This window comes from Acanthaster planci, linkage group LG14, assembly GCF_054643075.1.
Source record: "Acanthaster planci isolate LZ-2023a linkage group LG14, COTS_SCS, whole genome shotgun sequence".
Classification (NCBI taxonomy): Eukaryota; Metazoa; Echinodermata; class Asteroidea; order Valvatida; family Acanthasteridae; genus Acanthaster; species Acanthaster planci.
In genome coordinates, this window is record NC_141790.1 from 1,673,580 (window position 1) to 1,693,904 (window position 20,325).

General features: G+C 47.7%; 1 protein-coding gene across 1 annotated transcript in view; it reads right to left on the bottom strand.

Annotated features, from left to right (window-relative positions):
- Positions 1-20,325, bottom strand: part of LOC110986001 (cholesterol 7-desaturase nvd-like) — a 30,135-nt gene that overhangs the window by 7,398 nt on the left and 2,412 nt on the right. Inside the window, exons 2-3 of the mRNA XM_087146093.1 lie at positions 11,623-11,811; positions 10,652-10,830 (exon numbers count right to left, since the gene is read on the bottom strand). Of these exons, the coding sequence (XP_087002219.1) occupies positions 10,652-10,830; positions 11,623-11,811 (368 nt within the window). The remainder of the gene's footprint in view (positions 1-10,651; positions 10,831-11,622; positions 11,812-20,325) is intronic.

The following is a 20,325-nucleotide window of genomic DNA, read 5'->3' on the forward strand; positions in this document are numbered from 1 at the left end:
GGTAGGTCGTCCACGAGATCGCAAAAGAAGATGAAAGGGGTCCGGACGATCTGTACCGCGCAGTCTCTTACAACAATCGCTACATCCACCATCTACAAACGGCAGGCGAAGAATATACATTTTTCGAATGATTTCGCGGCCCATTCGAAGCACCAAGGGGATTATCCGCACCATCGGTGCAGTAATTGAGTCGTTTCAGAGAAGGCTTTTCGTCAACTTTTCTTCATTTGATCTCATCGGCGTATCTATAAATTTTCCCGAGGGTCAGACCTAACTTTTGGATGCCGTTCGTGAAACTGAGTCGGGTAACGAAACTTTCAGTGACTAAAACGGTCAAAGTTTACCTTCGCAACCTCAAACGGCAAATGACACTGGACGATAGTGTCACCATCAAAATAACGAGGGCGTTTCAAGATGCTCTGTCTGAAAATGACGACGGGGATTCCGAAGTGTATCGGATACAGGAGACGAGGCAGATTCTGAGCCCGACACTCCCTTGGGTACAGATGAACCCGCGATGGACACGTCGTCCACCCAAGCAGACAAACAGCTCGGAGGAAATGAAGACGAGACCATTCACCACGAAGAACGGTCTGGGGCACGGCAAGTAAGGCCTGAAAAGTTATACTGCATCGTATCGATAACGTCGCGCCAAGTGCGTAAATTTCACACCCAGGGAAACGAATATATGTTGCGTTTCAATGACATCCATTCCGTGCACGGTATAGGTAATGTCTTAGATACTTTGGGAGGTGTATTTCGGTCTATCATGGACTGTGCCCTGAGCAACAACAAACCTAAAGAATTCGTTTCGTTCGAGATGCGTTTCTCTGACTTCAACCGAAACTTTTGGATGAGCTTCAGAAAAAAGAAGATCTCTCCATCCATGACGTTCTGTCTAACATCGAAAGAATTCTGCAGTCGAACGAGAGCGTCAGTTTGAATGGGGATGTCGTCAATAGAGTCGTCACTGTTAAGATGGACAAGGGAGGTCAACCGAATCGCCGTCTCGCTCGTGGTAGTCCTGCGTTAGAGCGATGGCTCAAACAGAAGAGGGGGTGCATCACCATCAAAAACCGAGACGAGCTCTGTTGTGCCAAGGCGATTGTCATTGCCAGAGCAGCCCTCAGACGTGAGGACCCTCAAACCAATTGGAATTCTGTTTAATCTGTCGCGGTGAGGCCACTCGATTGGCGCTGGAACTGCATCGTCAGGCAGAAGTTCCCCTACAGAGATGTGGCTTGGAAGAATTATTGAAATCCCAGCGTGTTCTGAGTGCCGACGGTCTGCAGCTCATTGTTCTTTCTAAGGAGCTTTTTGATGCCGTCTGGTTCAAGGGGGAGGAAGCTCCGAAGAAGTTGTTCTTGTATTTTTACGACAACCACTATGCGGTTATAAGATCCATGACCAGTTTTCTGTGCAGATCGTACTTTTGCGACGTTTGTGTCCGAGGATACAACGATAAAAGGAAACACAAATGTGCTGCTAAGTGCCTGTGTTGTTACCGGTCTTCCCCTGACTGCAATTTTACGGGTTGGATTGACTGCCCAGACTGTAACAGGATGTTCAAGAGTCCCTCGTGTTTCAAAAAACATAAGGAAAAAACGCCGCTGAGGAATGTGAAGACAAAGAAGGGCACTGCAGTCGTGGGTGGAAACTCTACCTGTTCGATGATATACAAATGTTCTTGTGAAAAGACCATAAACAAGAAGTGCCGATTGACAAAACAGAAGCACGTTTGCGGCGAAGTGTACTGTCAGAACTGCAAACTATGCCAAGAAGCCGATCACCGATGCTTCATACGTCCCCTTCAATGTAGCCATGGCGTACCCGTTGATATCCAAACGGATGATAGGGAGGAAGAGATGGACCCGGTTTAGTTGATGGAGCTACAAGACGTGGAGGTGGTTCAGTCCGACAGTGAAGGCGAAAGGAATGAGGGCAGGCGTCCTCTCTCCATCTTTTTTGATTTCGAGTGTCGGCAAGACGAGCAAGTGGACGAGAATAGCCTCGTTCCAGTGTACAGTCACGTTCCAAACCTTTGTGTTGCGCAGAGGGTTTGTCGACATTGCTTGTCAAACCAAGACATCTCGGCAGAATTTTCCTGTCCTTCTTGCAGTCGGGGAACCACCAACGAGCACATTTTCAAGGGGGCAAACACGCGGAACGAATTTTGTGAATGGCTCTCCAATGAGGACGGCAGCCACAAAGGAGCGATCTGCATCGCTCATTGTGCCTGGGGGTACGACTCCAACTTTATCCTTCAGTTTTTATACGAGCGAGCCATTCTGCCCAAGGTCGTTATGAATGGGGCTAAGATCCTGTCCCTTGAGGCCTTGGGGATCAGAATCATCGACTCCTTGAGCTTCCTGTCGATGCCTCTTTCAGCGATCCCCTCCACCTTCGGACTGACGGAATTGAAAAAGGGATATTTTCCCCATCTCTTCAACACCAAGGAGAACAAGCGCTATGTCGGCCCTATTCCGGACACGAAGTTTTACGACCCCAACGGAATGCGAAAAAGCGAGAGGAATTTTTGCAGTGGCACGCTAGTCAACGTGGTCGGCCATTCGATCTACAGGAAGAAATGATAGAATACTGCCGCAGTGACGTCGAGATACTACGGCGCGGGTCGTTGGAGAATCATTTGCGGGAAAACACGATCGCTATCATTCCAGCCGGAGAATACAGGAAGAATCAAACTCAGTCTGTCGTGGCCTTGAGGTGGTTGAAGTGGGTAGCACACTCCAGAAACACCCGTATCAGGCACGCGCTCAACGGCGGCGAGGTTACCATTGGTAACTACCCCGTTGACGGACTGCACAAGAAGACCGTGTTCGAGTTCCATGGTTGTCTGTGGCACGGATGCCCAAAATGTTTTACGCGCAGAGACATGACAACCCCGCTTACTTCGCTGAGCATGAGAGACCGCTAAGAAGCCACCGTCCGGTGTACCTTGGATCTGCGACAGGCCGGATATAACGTGGAAGAAATGTGGGAATGCGACTTCCAACGAATGGCAGACAGTAATGGAGATCTACGAGTATTTTAGATGATCTTCAAGAGGACGCCCAAGATGTGATCCCTCCCCTTAATCCACGAGACGCTTTCTTCGGAGGAAGAACAAACGCTACCAGGTTATATCACAAGTGTGGTCCGGATGAAAAAATAAAGTATGTGGACGTATGTAGCCTCTATCCCTGGGTGTGCAAGTACGGAAAGTTTCCCCTGGGTCATCCCAAGATCATCACGGAGAATTTCGCCGCATCCATTGACGATTACGAAGGATTTGTGAAAGCCGAAGTATTACCACCGAGAAAGCTGTACCATCCCGTTCTTCCACGCCACGCGGGCGGAAAGCTCATGTTTGCTCTGTGTGGAGAGTGTAGTGAAACTCAACAGATGACCCTCTGCGAGCACGAGGATTCCGATAGAGCTATCACCGGTACGTGGGTCACGGGCGAACTGAAAAAGGCTGTATCATTAGGATACCGCATCGTCCAAATTCTTGAAGTGTGGCACTTCAGAGAGTAAAACAGGGGGGTTATTTACGGGGTACATCAACGCCTTCCTGAAGCTTAAACAGGAAGCCAGCAGGTGGCCTCAATGGTGCGACACGGAGGCAAAGAAAAACCGCTACATCCGCGACTACGAGCTACACGAAGGCATCAAGATCGACCCCAAAAATGTCAAGAGAAACACGGGTATGAGGGCTGTTGCAAAGTTGATGCTCAACAGTTTTGGGGGGAAGTTTGGCCAGCGAGAAAACATGCCAAAATCTGTCTACGTGGATTCCCCAAAAGATTATTTCGCGTTGCTTCTCGATGACCGAAAGACTGTCAACCGGGTCGACTTTGTGAACGAGGAAGTCTTGCAGGTCCAGTGGCAGCAGAAAGACGACTTTGTAGAGGCAGCAGGAAATACCAATGTGGCTATTGCAGCCTACACTACGTCACAGGCTCGGTTGAAGTTGTACTCTTTTCTGGAGCGCCTGGGTGAGCGTGTCCTCTATTACGACACGGACAGCATCATATACGTCGTCAAGGATGGACAAGGTCAATACCAACCTCTAACTATGGGTACAAGGTTCTCAGCACCCGTTCAAATAACCAACTTGCAGTGTGTAAGGTATGGGGAATCACTCTCAATTACCGCAACAAAGGGATTGTCAACTTCGAATCCTTGAAAGAGATGGTGTTGTCTGACGCCAAGAGAGGCGACAAAGAAAGAGAAAACAAGAGAGTCGTCACCGAACCTCACAAAATAGCTAGAAGATCGGGGTGTCAAGTGATCACTAGACAGGAGACAAAGAAGTACAGGCTGGTTTATTAAAAAACGGGTGAAGACCCACGATTTTAACACTCTTCCCTATGGATACTAACGTCACTCTTCTTGCGCCCCTCCCTTTTTTTTACCTAGCACTACGTCATTTAAATTATCACGAATCAGTTATTAATACGTGTGATGTCCCAGATTAAATCACTTGAACAGATGGACGAGGTTCTGAAACATCCATTTACTTGCGTAGTCGCAGGACCGACTGGTTCCGGAAAGACTCAATTTGTTAAGGAATTACTTGCACCGAGCGGGAACTCGTCCGTCATTGTTCCTTTTCCCGAGCACGTAGTTTGGTGTTACGGCGAATTTCAAGATGCTTATAACCATCTGGCAAGTGTTGCCCCTTACATACATTTTGTGGAAGGTTTTCCGGAAGATCTTCTTTCCTCGTTGGACCGTTCGCAAAGAAACATGGTTGTGATAGATGATCTCATGTCGGAATCCGGCAACAACAAGAAGGTCACCGAACTTTTCACAAAGGGTAGCCACCACAGAAATTTATCCGTTGTTCTCATTTTGCAAAATTTGTTCTACCAGGGAAAAGAGATTAGGACAATCAGTCTGAACTCCCATTACATGGTGTTGTTTAAAAACCCTCGAGATGCCTCCTAAATCATTCATCTCGCCAAACAGATGTATCCTGGAAACTCCACGTTTTTAGTAGAAGCCTACCGCGACGCCACATCGTCACCTTACGGCTACCTGATACTGGACTTAAAGCCGGACACGTCTGAGGAGATGAGATTAAAAACTCACATTTTTCCTAACGATTACACTGTTGTCTATGTGCCCAAGGCTTAATAAGAAGATCCAACGTGCGCGGCAGTCATTTGAAGATGTCCAGGCGGTTGACAAACCACGCTTCGTTCCTGCGCCTTCTTGCCCAGTGCGCTCCAAAACAACGACAGACAATCGTGCAAGGGGCCAACAGGGAGCTCGTTGCCTGTTTGTGCGAGTGTGCCCTCAACATTTTAACATTCCCCGCACACCAAAAGAAACGAGAAAACTTAAAAGGTACAAGCAGCAGATGAGACACCTAGCGGATAAGAAGGTCGGCGTGCTGAAAAAGAAAAAAATTCTCCGTCAGAAGGGGGGAATCCTTGGAGCTTCTCTTACACCGATACTGGGCGCTCTGGGTGGCATGTTATTCAAATAAGAAATATGGAGCACGCCAAGAAGATGGTTTTGATTACCCACGAGACCTTAAACCGATTACAAGCAGCTAGACGACTCGAACAAACCCCCATCACTAGAGTCGTGCACGGGCTGGACTTGGAAATGAGACGGCATCTGGAGAGACACGATATAGGAGCGGAAGAAAAATTAAAACTGTACCACCAGACCCTGGGAAAGTACATGCAGTATAACAAACAGAGAAAAATTCCCATGACGTTGACTCTGGAATCGAAATCATCGGACCACCCCCCACGCCTTGAAAAACAAACGAGTAAGATCGAATCCGGTTCATTCAGCACAGAAAGAGAACTCCCCAAACTGGATGCTAAGGAAGGAGTGGAAGAAAAAAAACCCTTTGCCACTACTGCGCCCAACAGAGATGAAGATTTGGGCCTGTCCTCTTTATTTGCAGAAGCTTAGCATCTACCAGATGCGTCCCCCAGCAGGCCTGAGTTTAGAAAGCTGCGTAAAAAGAAGGGGAAGGGGAAGAAAGCCGATCGGCCTGCCTCTACCTGTATGAAATGGACACCATATTAAGCACCGTGACCTTCTGAACTAAGCTCATTTTTAAGTCGCTCTTCATCATGGATTGTTGTCCTCCAAGACAACTGTGCAGAATCGGCAACATATTAAAAACGGTGCGTTGTGTACTGTTGTGTTGCCGCAGCACTCTCATCATCGAACACCACGAGAGTACAGATGGGAGAGACATACCTGAAAAAAGTGTATTACGACCCAAAACATCCCGCGGCATTCGGCGGTGTAAAGGCTGTTTACCGTGCTGCCTTAAAGGACGGCATCCACGTGACGAGGAAAAGTATTCAAAAATGGCTAAGCCAGCAACCGTGTACACATTGCACAAGCCCGTTTGAAAACGTTTCTAGAGGAGTAGAGTATTGGTCGACGGAATCGATGATCAGAGGCAAGTGGACCTCGTAGACTTGTCGGCGTTGTCCGAATACAATGGCGGTCAAAGGTATTTGCTGACATGTATGGATATTTTTTCGAAATTTGCGTGGGCGCAACCGATAAAGAACAAGACGGGAAAGATACTAATTGATGCTTTTCAAACCATTTTGAACGACGGCAGGTCACCCCGCACACTTCAGACAGATAAAGGTTCAGAGTTTACCAACAGACTGTTTCAATCCTTCCTCAAAACGAGGGGCATTCACTTTTTCACGACTTACAACGAAACCAAAGCCAGCGTGGTGGAGAGATTCAATCAAACCCTCAAGACTAAAATGTCGAAATATTTTACGGCCAACAATACGCGGCACTACCTGACCGCTCTAACCAAACTGATGACCGCGTACAACACGTCTTTTCACCGCAGTATTGGAAGGGCACCCGCCACCGTCAATGTTTACAATGCGGATGCAGTCAGAAAAACCTTGTACCCACCTGTCAGTGCTCCAAAACACGCCCCCTTTCGATTCAATGTGGGAGACACCGTACGCATAAGCGTGGTGGCAAGGCCTTTCAAAAAAGGTTACTTACTCAACTGGACTGACGAGATTTTCACGGTGAGTGCACGGATTGCTAGAAAGCCACCCGTTTACAGATTAAGAGACTACGGTGGGGAAGAATTGCTCGGTACCTTCTACGAGCAAGAACTTCAGCCTGTGGTTAAAAAAGGTGATCTGTACAAGGTTGAACGGGTTCTTGCTAAGAGGAAACGGGAAGGCAAGACTGAGTACTTTGTGAAGTGGTCGGGCTATCCGGACAAGTTTAACAGTTGGGTGCCACGTCTTTTGTCTGTTTAAAAGAATACCGCTTATCAAATCCTGTCATTCGAGATTGCGAATTCCATCATGAATGATTCGCACTACGTCACCCTCGCGAGCAACAGTAGTATGGAGGCATATCCAAGTAACGCACTCAGTCACTATCGCGTGAACTTGCCTTCCCCCATGACCTTTGAAGGACACTGGGAGGTAGCCTTAGCTGAAATAACGTATCCACGCCGGTGGTTGAACGTGGTAAAAGGCCACAACCATATTTGGTCGCAGGAGAGGGAAAGATCCATACCCATCTCGTGCTGGAAGGGTATAAACCCTACACCCGAAGAGCTATTGGCAAAAATCTCACCTCCTATTGAACATGACGAGCTAGTTCGAATAAAATACAACAAGTACCTCCAGAAGATCGTAGTCAAAACGGCTGAAGGGGTCCACATTACGTTTGATAAGCGGCTGGGTACCCTTCTCGGTTTTGAAGAGGACATTGACATATCGGGTCACTTCAAGGCGACTGATTTCACCGACCTTCAACGCGTTCACGCTCTGTTTGTATACACTGACATCATCGAGTACAATACCGTGGGAGACATCAGATCACCTTTGTTCCGCACAGTACACGTTGAAGGGGAGTATGGGGACACGATCACCAAGACGTACGTCAGTCCTCATTACGTACCGCTCAAACAGAAGTTAGTGAACACTATAGAAATTGATATAAGGGACGACGCGGGAGCACACGTGCCATTTATAGGCGGAAGGGTCATCGTGAAGCTTAACTTTAGAAAACATCGCCCTTCGTATTTGAGTTAGTCATTATCATGAGAAAGTACTTTGTTCCGCACTCCAAGCATTATGAAGACTACTACACCCATCAGATCGGCAGTGGCTTACTGGTATTCTACGGTCCTCGTCACCAGCGAGGATTTGGACTTGGCGGAATCCTGGGTGGCCTCCTGAAATCGGCCGTGCCGTTGTTGAAACAGGGGGCAAAGGCGCTCGGCCGTCAAGCCATCCGCACCAGTGTCGGCATAGCAACGGACGCCCTTGAGGGAAAAGATTTAAAATCTGCAGCTAGAATGAAGTTAAAGAGTGCCGGACGTGAACTTGCTAATCGCGCAGTCCGTGGTATCTCCACGGGGGTGACGGGTACACGCCGCACGGGTATAAAACGCAAGCACTCAGGCAGACGCGTCAGATTCTCAGGCGTCAAACGAGGGAAAAGATCGCTAGATATCTTTGATTAGACATTTAACCGGACCATCTTACTTTCAATCCCTAACATGGCATTTTTGCACGTCCACTCGGCCAAATGCACCAAATCCGAATTGGATTTGTTCACGTTGCCCCCCACCCAGACAAGCATCGAAAAGGGACAACACACAGAGTATCATCCCATCTCCAACATATCAGACGGCGGCCCTATTGAGTTTTTTGTTCCGGGCTCTGGCGAAGAGTACATCAATCCATCTCAAACAAAGCTTTACGTCAAGGCCAAAGTAGTCAACGCTGACGGAAGTAATCCCGCTGATGACGCTGAGGTAGGCCCCTGCAATTTACTGCTGCAGTCTCTGTTCATTCAGGTGGACGTGACTTTAAATGAACGTGTGATTTCCGCTTCAACGCCTACTTACCCTTATCGAGCCATCATTGAAACTCTCCTCTCTTACGATAACAGTGCAAAAATGTCACAACTGACTGCGGAGATGTTTGTCAAAGACACGGCCGGGAAAATGGACAACGTGAACTGCACAGCCGAAGACGATGAAACAAACACGGGCCTGAAAAGGAGGAGCAAGTTCATGAAAGGGGGCGCATTGTGGACATGCTAGGCCCTATTCACAGCGATCTATTTTTCCAAAATAAACACTTGATAAACGGTGTAGATTTAAAACTAAAGTTCATCAGGAGCAGTGATGCTTTCTGTCTGATGGCATCTGGAGGTAACCCCAGCTACAAGATAAAAATTGTAGATGCTTCATTGTTCGATCGGAAGATAAAGGTCAGCTCAGCGGTCATGTTAGGACATGCCAAGGCCTTGGAAAAGGCCACTGCTAAATATCCCATCAAAAGGATCCTGTGTAAGATGGTTTCTGTGCCGAGGGGCAATCTGACGCTAACACAAGATCACGTGTTTCTCGGGCAGCTACCAGAACGCATCGTGGTAGGCTGCGTATCCAACGCTGCCTACAACGGATCCTACGCCAAGAATCCCTTCAACTTTCAGCACTTTAACCTCAATTTTCTCACGGTCCATTTGGACGGAGAGCAAGTGCCGTTCACTCCTCTGAAGCCCGACTTCCACGCCCGGCGCGAAAATTGCGTCAGGGCCTATCACACCCTTTTCTCGGGCACTGATAAAATGTACCAAAACGAAGGAAACGACATCAGTCTGCAAGACTATCCCAACGGTTACACACTGTATGCCTTTGACCTCAGCCCTGGCTTGTCCTACGGGGGTCACTTGAGTCTCGTCAAGCGGGGCAACCTGCGCTTAGATATCCACTTTGCCCAGCCCCTGGAGGAGACCATCAATGTTATCATCTACGCCGAGTTCAACAACGTCATCGAAATAGACCAGGCACGTAACATTCTGTTCGACTACGGCAGTTAAATCTCCAGGGATGAACAGCTTCCAAATTTCAAAAATCCTGAGCGCGGACCGGTACGCAAAGCACTACTTCCGAGGTGTCTTCCCCCGTGACGAGCTACCGACACGTCGTGTTCCGCGACCTAGCGCCCTGGTGGTCAACACGGATCCTTCTACCGAGCCTGGACGGCACTGGGTGGCGATCTACATCACGAGGGATGGTGTTGGGGAATATTTTGATTCGTACGGGCATCGACCTCGATTGAGAGACATAAGAGCTTTTACAAGAAAAAATACGAGTGCATCGGGATACAATAGCTACCCCCTTCAAGGTCCCTTGACGACCGTTTGCGGTCAGTATTGCGTATTTTTCTTATTGCATCGATGCAGAGACATCAGCATGAGTAAAATTGTCAACATGTTTTCAAAAGAAAAAACAAACAAGCCAACGAATGACAATGCAGCTCGGTTGATCTCACGCCTCTCGAGGTAAGTTTATCTTATTTCTTTTCTTTTTTTAGTTCAGGGCAACATGGCAACTATCACCTGCTCAACCGTTGTCGCGGTTACGCCCACCATCTCCGTCGACTTTTTACCCGCTCATCATTTACTACGCACCTTTGACCTACTAACCCCACCGACCTTTCTGAACCTAAAAATAACTATCACGTGACTTACTCACACGCGACCGGAAGTGGGGTCAACCTGATCTATACTGCACCGGAAGTCGGTCAAGGGTCAGAGGTCAAACTGATCTATACTAACTACCATTACTACTACTGGTGCCTCACAAAAAAAATCAGTTCACCTGGATATGGCAGTTCACGTAAGCCTCAAAGATACCGTTAAACTTCACTTCCCCACTCTTGATTTTCTCAATCTCTGGTGGGTACCAGGATGGCTCTTTTCCCTCAGCGTGGAACCAAAGCAGGATCATATCGTTGATCTCCAAGGACCGGTAGGTTGGGACCTTGATAGAGTCTGGCACTGTAGTGATAGGGCACATGGGGAGATACGAATATAAAACATATAACTTCAATTACAGGGGCAGGTCCAGGATTTCCTGCTGAGTGGGTGAATCTTTGTATGGAGGGCTACCGCATGTTGTTGTCATTGTTAATGAAGCTATTCAAACCCTTTGTGTTTTCCTTCACTGTATTGGAAAAACATCCCTACATGGTTTATGCTTTTTAGTGGGGTCTTCCAATCTTCGGATGTAGTCCCTAAAAAGCATTTGGGGGAGGGGTGTTCTGGATTTCCCCTCGTTAGGTTGATACTAAACAACTTGTGCTCCTCTCTCCTTTTTTTATTTGGATACCATTTCCAAAAGAGGGATTAAATATCGGTGAACTAGAAGCACTGGCCTTAACCTAAAGGAACCGGGCTTCTTCAGACCACCCCTCAGCTGGGAGAGGCAGATTCTTCCCCCTAACAACTAAGCCGTCGCACGATCGATCCTTTGTGAACTTGGCATGCAGGCAAAGAAGTTCATTGTCCCTTTTATGCATCCATAAAATTTAAATTCAGTGTGGTTTTATTTGAAAACCATTTGAGATTCATGGCCCACGCGTGTCAGCCCACATGAATTGAACAAGCCAATAGGAAAAACGTGTTTGGGTTAATCTGATTCGTCTAAGAAATATTGGCGTTTGGCGTGAACAAAATGTTTAACTCCCACTAAATTGATGTCAAACCCTCTATGCAATCCGCTAGCCTTTTATAGCCTTGCGTCTCCAATGTTTCGTATGTCATAGTCAAAGAGTTATACCGAAGCTTCACCTTTGTCTGTGTAGGCGATCTTAACACACTTGCCGTCCTCTCCTTGGAACGCCCAGCCGTGGAACGGACATTCTATACACTCTCCGGTCACTTTCCCCCCAACTGCCAGGTTAGCGCCCAGGTGAGGGCAGTAGGGATCTACGATGTAAGCTTTGCCGCTCTCCCCACGAAACACAGCCAGATTCAAACCTGACGAAGTCAAAAACGTACCCTAAAACTCACTGAGGTTTTGCGATACAGGTGTCCCAGAAAAATCCAAACCCTGATTAAAGGGGTAATATGCCCAAACCATGAGATATGATTACAATGTATAAGGATCTCGGAAAAGAAGAATCAGTATTCCTTCTATTTATACCTTGATGGTATCCTTCCTGTCATGCAAAACTGAACACCATTGTCTTGAAAATGGGGCATCCGAACTCAGTTGTAACGCTTTGGATTAGAAACAATACTGCTTCCACTTTTCGGAGATCCTTATACATTGTAATCATACCTCATGGTTTGGGAATATCAACCCCTTTCCTCGGGTTCGTTTTTTTCCTGGAACACCCTGTGTTAGGCACATAATATCAATATGTGCTCTTTCTATGGCAGTATGGGGCATTCGTGTGGGGCATTACATATTCCTCACACCGTTATACCGATTCTCTTCGATTATTTTGCATTGCAATTAATTAGCGGGTCGTAATTACTAACTGTGCATGCGCGAATGAATTTTTAATTTACATAAAACGAATTGATTTAATTATAGCTTATGTGCTTCACGAATGGGGTTGCTGTTGATACAGCGATCGCTTAAGAAATTCCTAAAAGAGGAAGATGCTGAAGAAGTGGGAATGAGTCAAGAATGAACTTTCTAGTAATCCACAATCCTGTAGAGTCATTTAAAAATAACGCCGATTAGTATTCCAGAATAATTAACAATAATTTTATATAACTTTTGCCGAAAGGAAATCGGTAAGATGTTTACTTACATATGGCACTAATCTTCCCCTTGCAGGGCCTTCTTAGCCATCATAAAGCAATATTATTCCCCACAAAGTCAAATTTAGCACTTATAGAAACCGAAGCATATTTTTTATAACACTTAGAATTTTTCAGACCAACCTTATAGGGTTTATGCACAGAGTGTCAAGTGACATTCCTGTACGGAACTCAAGATCCAGGAAAACTTTACGGAAAGCAGTACGTTTAATATATGATAAAACCGAAAATTTATTTTATCGCTATGGGATAAAATGCATTATTCACCACAACGCACGTCGTTTAGTCATTGAAACAGTCCTGGTCATCTGGCTTATACCATGGTGAACAAGGCACTACTGTCTCACCCATCACGGTCTTGCACTAGCTGGCTTAATGGGATCAGCAAAGTGGCTGCATGGCCTTACATCAATCAACAGAGGCCTCAGAGGGTTCAGAGAATGTAGTACTTCTTCCGGGCTCAGACACCTAAACTGTCTCGAGGGGAATAATTGGTGAAGCCAGAAGGCCACAAGGAAATAACGGTTGAACCACAGCAAGTTTGGCACTAAAAATGGGCCACTTCGGCTTAGATTTTCAAGGCGGCAACACACAAATTAAACTCTGCTGGTTTGAATGCTGCTTTTGAACAACGGTTGTTCTCTATCGCCGTGCTGTTTCAGCCAAGGGGGGATTCCCTTGTTCTGTGTCTGACATTTCCTTTACACATGGAAGAGGCAACCCATATGGATTGCTGAAGTTACTACTTGAAATTACAGGCGTCGGCTTGCGGATTGGTTTACTGGGACTGCGTGCGAGAGGTTTGCGACATTTCCTTGGCGCGGACAAGCTGCTGAGGTTGCCAGCACCTTTCCCCAGCTGGGTTGCCGAGCACCAGTCACGGCGTAGTATGCCCCGACAGCAGCAGCCACGGAAACGCCGGGCCCAACGGTCGCCTACACCGTATGCCCCTCGTCCCCGCGGCCGGCCCCGCAAGTCCTCGGCTGCTGAGTCCAGGTCTGCGCCTACGAGTGCCAGTGCCTTCACCACTACGGTCGAAACGGATCCAGCCAACCCATCAGTCGGCAGATCGAGGGCGGAGGATACCGGTTCAGCGACGTCCCCCACCCCAGTGACGAGCGGACAGGCCGGGAGTCGCAGCGCAGGTTCCGCCGGAAGCGGATTGCCCGGAACTTTCACCTCTTCAGGTGGTGAGTTCAGTTCAGTTGCATTAGGACTGCAACCTGACGCAACGACACGCCAGGACAATGCTGGGGATTCCCCGGCTGTAGGGCTTGCTCTAAACACGGCTTTAGGCCCAGGCCAGCCTCAGATCGAAACCGATAACGTGGCAATTACTCAGGCCCAGGCTCATCAGATCTCAAGTACAGGCTTAAGCAACTCCCCTTTTCCAACTTGGGCGATGGCCAACAATTCTCTCAATTCTCCAGTAGCCCTGCCCGCTATTCCTAACGATTTCGGAAACACTAGACCTGTCCCACTGCTCGCCATGGGAGAAGGGGCTCCCCTTGATATTCACGTTCCGCAGTCAGCCAAAGAGAAGATTTGGAACGGAAAATATGTGGATATGGCGTTACTATATCGTGACAACGCTCTTAAAGCGCTGGGGGCCGCTTCCGAGCTGACCTTAGCTGTCGAACAAGGCCGTGTAGTTTTTAAGCCAGCGACGACGCACCCGCGTAAAATCGAGTCCGTTGATAAATGGCTCAGTGCCTTTCATGTGTTTATGGCAATTTATGCAGTGCGTCACCCCAGCCGCATATTCGATTTATTGAAGTATGCGGAAATTATCCGCACTGCCGCCGCGCAATTCCCCGGCCTAGGCTGGCGCAATTATGACGAACAGTTCCGTTTGCGTATGGAAGTAAACCCCTCTCGTTCTTGGGCTACCATCGACATGGAACTGTGGGTTACTGTTGCAGCCGTTGGTACGTTATCTTCAGCGTCAGCCCCAGCGGCAGTCGCTCGGACCCAACAGTACAATAAACGTGTCTGTTTTCCCTTTAACTCCCCAACGGGTTGCCGGTGGGCCTCGTGCCGGTACGTCCATAGCTGCACTCGATGTGGCCGTTCTGGACACGGGGCGTCCGACTGCAGAATAGCTTTGGGGCTCGGGCCCGCATTTCCAGCCACCCCCGGTCCCGCGCACCAGCCGATTGGTCCCGGTCGCGCTTCACATGCGTATACGCGTTACACGAAGACGCCGTTGGCAGCGTCAGGCGCACGGCAAGCGGCTCGGCCGGCTTTACCCAGTACAGTAACAAGGCTGGACACGCACAATGTGAGCGATAACAACCGCCAATCGGCGGGTACTGCTAACGGGGACAGAAATACTACTTTTCGTCCCCCCAACACCCGTTAATATCGTAGTCCTCAAGCAATGGTTGTCGGGTTATACAGATAAATCGGCGGCTAATTTGCTGTATAACGGTTTTGCAAACGGTTTCTCGCTGAGCTATCATGGTCCGAGGGTACGTAAAGATTCTGATTGCCTTAAGTCCGCGAAGGGTAGGCCAGAAATCGTCCTCCAGAAATTACGCGATGAAATTGCATTAGGCAGGATTGCAGGTCCCTTCTCGGACCGGCCATTTCCAAATCTTCAGTGTTCACCTATTGGTCTCGTGCCAAAGCACCGACAGGGCTCTTTTCGCCTTATTCACCATCTCTCCTATCCACTAGGTGAGTCTGTGAATGACTTCATTGATAAGGACGAGTGTGTAGTTCATTATGCATCATTCGATACGGCTGTCGATTTAGCGATGTCCGCCGATTCAGCAACATGGCTAGCAAAAACGGACATTAAGTCGGCTTTTCGGTTGCTTCCCGTCGCCCCTTCTGATTATGAATTGCTTGGCTTCAAGTTTCACAATCAGTTTTATTATGATAAGTGCTTACCCATGGGATGTTCGGTGTCCTGCAGGCTTTTTGAGGCATTTAGCACCTTTCTGGAATTTCACTTTAAGCAACTGTCGAACACTCAAACTGTCACCCATTATTTAGACGATTTCTTGTTTATTGGGCAGTCCAAGCGCTACTGCCAAGTGCTGCTTAATACCTTCCAGGACATGTGCGCCCAGTTGCGAGTGCCGCTAGCTGCAGAGAAGACCGAGGGCCCCAGCCAGGTAATTACTTATCTCGGTCTAGAGATCGATACGGTTAAGCGCGAAGTCCGAGTACCACACAACAAAGTGCTTGCCCTCCGGGAGGAGATTCAGTCATTTTTGGGTCGGCATAAATTGTCCCTGAAAGAAATCCAGTCCGTGGTGGGTTCCCTTAATTTTGTATGCCGCGCAATTGCGCCAGGACGGGCGTTTACTCGTCGGTTGATTGGTATGTCCCGCGGGCTGCGGAAGCCCCATCACAAAGCCCGCCTATCTCACGGCGCGAAACTTGATTTACGTATGTGGTTAACCTTCCTTAAGCACTTCAACGGGGTTTCCCCATTCCGAGATCGGATCTGGCGCGACAATGACGCTTTAGAGTTATTTACAGACGCTGCTGCAAGCATTGGGTTTGGTGGGTACTTCAGCGGTCGATGGTTTCACGGGCGTTGGTCCCCTGAGTTTAGGGCGCTATCCCCGTCGATAGCATACTGCGAGTTTTATCCACTAGTGATTGCAGTGCATTGTTGGGGTTCCCAGTTAGCTCAGCGCAAAGTGCTTTTCCGCACAGACAACGAAGCAGTAGTGCACATCATCAACAAACAGTCATCCACTTGCGACCAGATCATGCAGTTAGTGCGAGCTTTTGTGTGTCAGTGTCTGCGGTTCAATATCACATTTAAGGCCGTGCATATCCCCGGAGTACACAATGAAATTGCCGATTCCCTCTCACGTTTCCAGGTGCATCGCTTCCGGGCCTTGGCCCCACAGGCGGACATAGCAATGACACCGCTCCCCGACCTTCTCCGGGTGTAATAGAAGGTGAGATGCATCGGTTATTGGTGGCTGCTTCAACAGCAAACACGCACAAAACTTACCGGACGGGTTGGCGTGCGTTTTGTTCATTTATGGGCCAACGACCTAATGAAACTAACTGTGCTTCAAGCAACGATGTTCGGCAGTTTATAGCATGGCTGTCCCTCCAGCGTCTTGCCGCGTCAACTATAACTACTTATGTATCGGCGGTGGGCTATTTTCATAAGCTTCAAGGTTGGCCCGATCCCACGCGGGATTTTCTGGTGGCGAAATTATTGACAGGTTGTCGCCGGGACAAACCGGGTGGCGATGAACGGTGGCCAATGACCTTACCGTTATTGACCGATATCATTAACGCACTTCAGCATGTGTGCCCCACAAGCTCTGAAGCTGCGCTTTTCCGGGCTGCCATGTTATGCGCATTCTTTGGGTTTATGCGCATAAGCGAGTTCGCTGCAGTTGCCAAGTCTAACATCCAACAATCACTCCTCCATGTGTCTGACGTACATATTCAGGAGGCAGATGATGACAATGCAGCGGTGTTCATTTCCCTCCGGCATACGAAAGCTAATCAAACTGGCCGTCCTCAAGTTATTCGCTTGGTGCGCTCAGTTGATGAACGTGTCTGCCCGGTCCGCGCGCTGACAAACTTCTCACGGATTCGCCCCACATCGCCCGGCGCGTTCTTTTGCCACTTTGGGGGCGAGCCACTGACACAGTATCAATTCAATGCCACTTTAAGAAAAATTCTTTGTTTTTTAGGGCTTGCAGACACCCACTTTCGCTCCCACTCCTTTCGCATCGGAGCGGCGTCAACCGCATTCGCCTTGGGTTTTCCCCTTGAGCAGATCAAGACAATGGGCCGCTGGCGTTCGGAGGCCGCACAGCGTTATATTCGCCCGCTGATATCGTGTCATTTTCCCGACGTGTAGTCAGCCAGAGACAATTGCTGGTCTTGTGTGCATAGCCTAGAACTTTCCACCTTTTGGATGATATTATTAAGGATAAATAAATAAAAAAATAATAATAATAATAAGAATAATACTACCACTATTAATCATAATAAATAAAAATAAAAATTAAAAAAAAAAAAAACACCCATATATATCGATATATACATATGTATAAACTACTGAAAGTAATACTCATATTTAACAGCAACAACGGCACCGGAACATTCCTGGTTCCTCCCCCCTTTGTTCACAGGGGATGTTTGGATACTTGGAGATTCCATCATAAGTCGAGCAGAGACCACACTCCGGACTAGGCACGACGTCCGCTGGAATGGCCTGGGTGGAGCGAAATATGGTGACGTAACCAAATTAATGGCGGAACTCGCAGCAAGATGGCCTTGTCCGGCCATGCTAATCGTCCACTTAGGCACTAACGAGTTGGTTCAGACCGATTTTTTCTGTTTCCGACAAAGGCTGGCACTTTTTATGCGAGAGTGTCTTGACACTTACCCAGAGGCGCAGTTGGTTTGGTCAGATATTTTACCGCGCGCCTGTTACTTTGGGTCTACTAATCCATCAAAAATGGAAAAGAAACGCCGCGCGATCAATAGGTGGGCATGTTCGCTCGGTAGTCGACTGGGAGTGTCAGTGCTGCACCACCCTCAGTTCCGATGGTCGGAGTTCGCATTGTATCGTTACGATGGTGTCCACTTATCTGACATGGGCAACGCGTATTTTAGGGCCAACTTAGAAGACTACATCATTACTGCCTTGGAAAAATAGAATCGTTTCCCGGGATGTGGGCCTAATGGGTGGCATTGTGCAAGTGTTTGAAAAGGGAGGCTCGAAGTCCGGGCGGTCGTCCCAGTGGGGCGCGCGTTGCGCGTCTGGCGGGAACTACCTGGGAGCGACACGCAGTTTCCGAAGTAAACAAATAAACAATTTAGGCGAATTATCTCGCAGTGATTATAACGTAAAGTTAGTTGTTAGTAATGTTTCATTTCGTTTTTCTTCAACACTACGCCAAGCACCCTCTTGTTCTGGTGGGGCTTATTCTAACCGCCTGTTCAAGCGGTGGAAAAAACGGCGTGCCTTATGTAAGTTTTTCTTAAGTTGTAAAGGATAAATAGAATCACATGACTATTCATTATAGGACAAGCACCTACTTGTTCCGGTGGGGTTTGTCTGCATGGCAAGTGTGCCAAGGAATTCCAACCTGTTATGCCAAGTGTGGCAAGTCTTTCTGCTAACAACCTTGCTTTTTTCTGCCAAGTGTGGCAAGCCTTTGGCGAGTTTGTTCCTGTTTTTCTGCCAAGTGTGGCAAGTATCTCTTTGGCAAGTGTGCCTAAGTTTCTGCCAAGTGTGGCAAGTATGGCAAGTGTGCCAAGAAATCTTACAGAATTTCTGCCAAGTGTGGCAATAGAAAGTGGTGTTGAAATCAGCAAAAACAAATAAACTTGCCGCTCGAAATCTTTGCCAAAAACCAAAACGTGGTGTCAATGTGTGGTTTGTGCACATAGAGTTGGAGAATAATTTATTTTATCGCTATGGGATAAAATGCATTATTCACCACAACGCACGTCGTTTAGTCATTGAAACAGTCCTGGTCATCTGGCTTATACCATGGTGAACAAGGCACTACTGTCTCACCCATCACGGTCTTGCACTAGCTGGCTTAATGGGATCAGCAAAGTGGCTGCATGGCCTTACATCAATCAACAGAGGCCTCAGAGGGTTCAGAGAATGTAGTACTTCTTCCGGGCTCAGACACCTAAACTGTCTCGAGGGGAATAATTGGTGAAGCCAGAAGGCCACAAGGAAATAACGGTTGAACCACAGCAAGTTTGGCACTAAAAATGGGCCACTTCGGCTTAGATTTTCAAGGCGGCAACACACAAATTAAACCCACCACCTCCCCATCTCCACCATAATTTTGGACTATGAATTTAGCTTTTACTGGTTTAATGGCGGGAACTACCTGGGAGCGACACGCAGTTTCCGAAGTAAACAAATAAACAATTTAGGCGAATTATCTCGCAGTGATTATAACGTAAAGTTAGTTGTTAGTAATGTTTCATTTCGTTTTTCTTCAACACTACGCCAAGCACCCTCTTGTTCTGGTGGGGCTTATTCTAACCGCCTGTTCAAGCGGTGGAAAAAACGGCGTGCCTTATGTAAGTTTTTCTTAAGTTGTAAAGGATAAATAGAATCACATGACTATTCATTATAGGACAAGCACCTACTTGTTCCGGTGGGGTTTGTCTGCATGGCAAGTGTGCCAAGGAATTCCAACCTGTTATGCCAAGTGTGGCAAGTCTTTCTGCTAACAACCTTGCTTTTTTCTGCCAAGTGTGGCAAGCCTTTGGCGAGTTTGTTCCTGTTTTTCTGCCAAGTGTGGCAAGTATCTCTTTGGCAAGTGTGCCTAAGTTTCTGCCAAGTGTGGCAAGTATGGCAAGTGTGCCAAGAAATCTTACAGAATTTCTGCCAAGTGTGGCAATAGAAAGTGGTGTTGAAATCAGCAAAAACAAATAAACTTGCCGCTCGAAATCTTTGCCAAAAACCAAAACGTGGTGTCAATGTGTGGTTTGTGCACATAGAGTTGGAGAATAATGGAGTTATATACGTACGAGCCATCGGGTAATTTCATACAAATCAAGGTTAAGTGTTCATTAATCTTAGTGGAGCATGTGGAATATGTTGTTATTCCTTAAAAACTCGTCCAATCGTGCCATGGGCCACAGACGAATATCATCAATCAAGAGATTGACCAAAATTATTAGAATTGATCATAATCGAAGCTCTAGCTAAATTGCCCACTTAACTTGCGCTACACAACCGTATGTCACAGA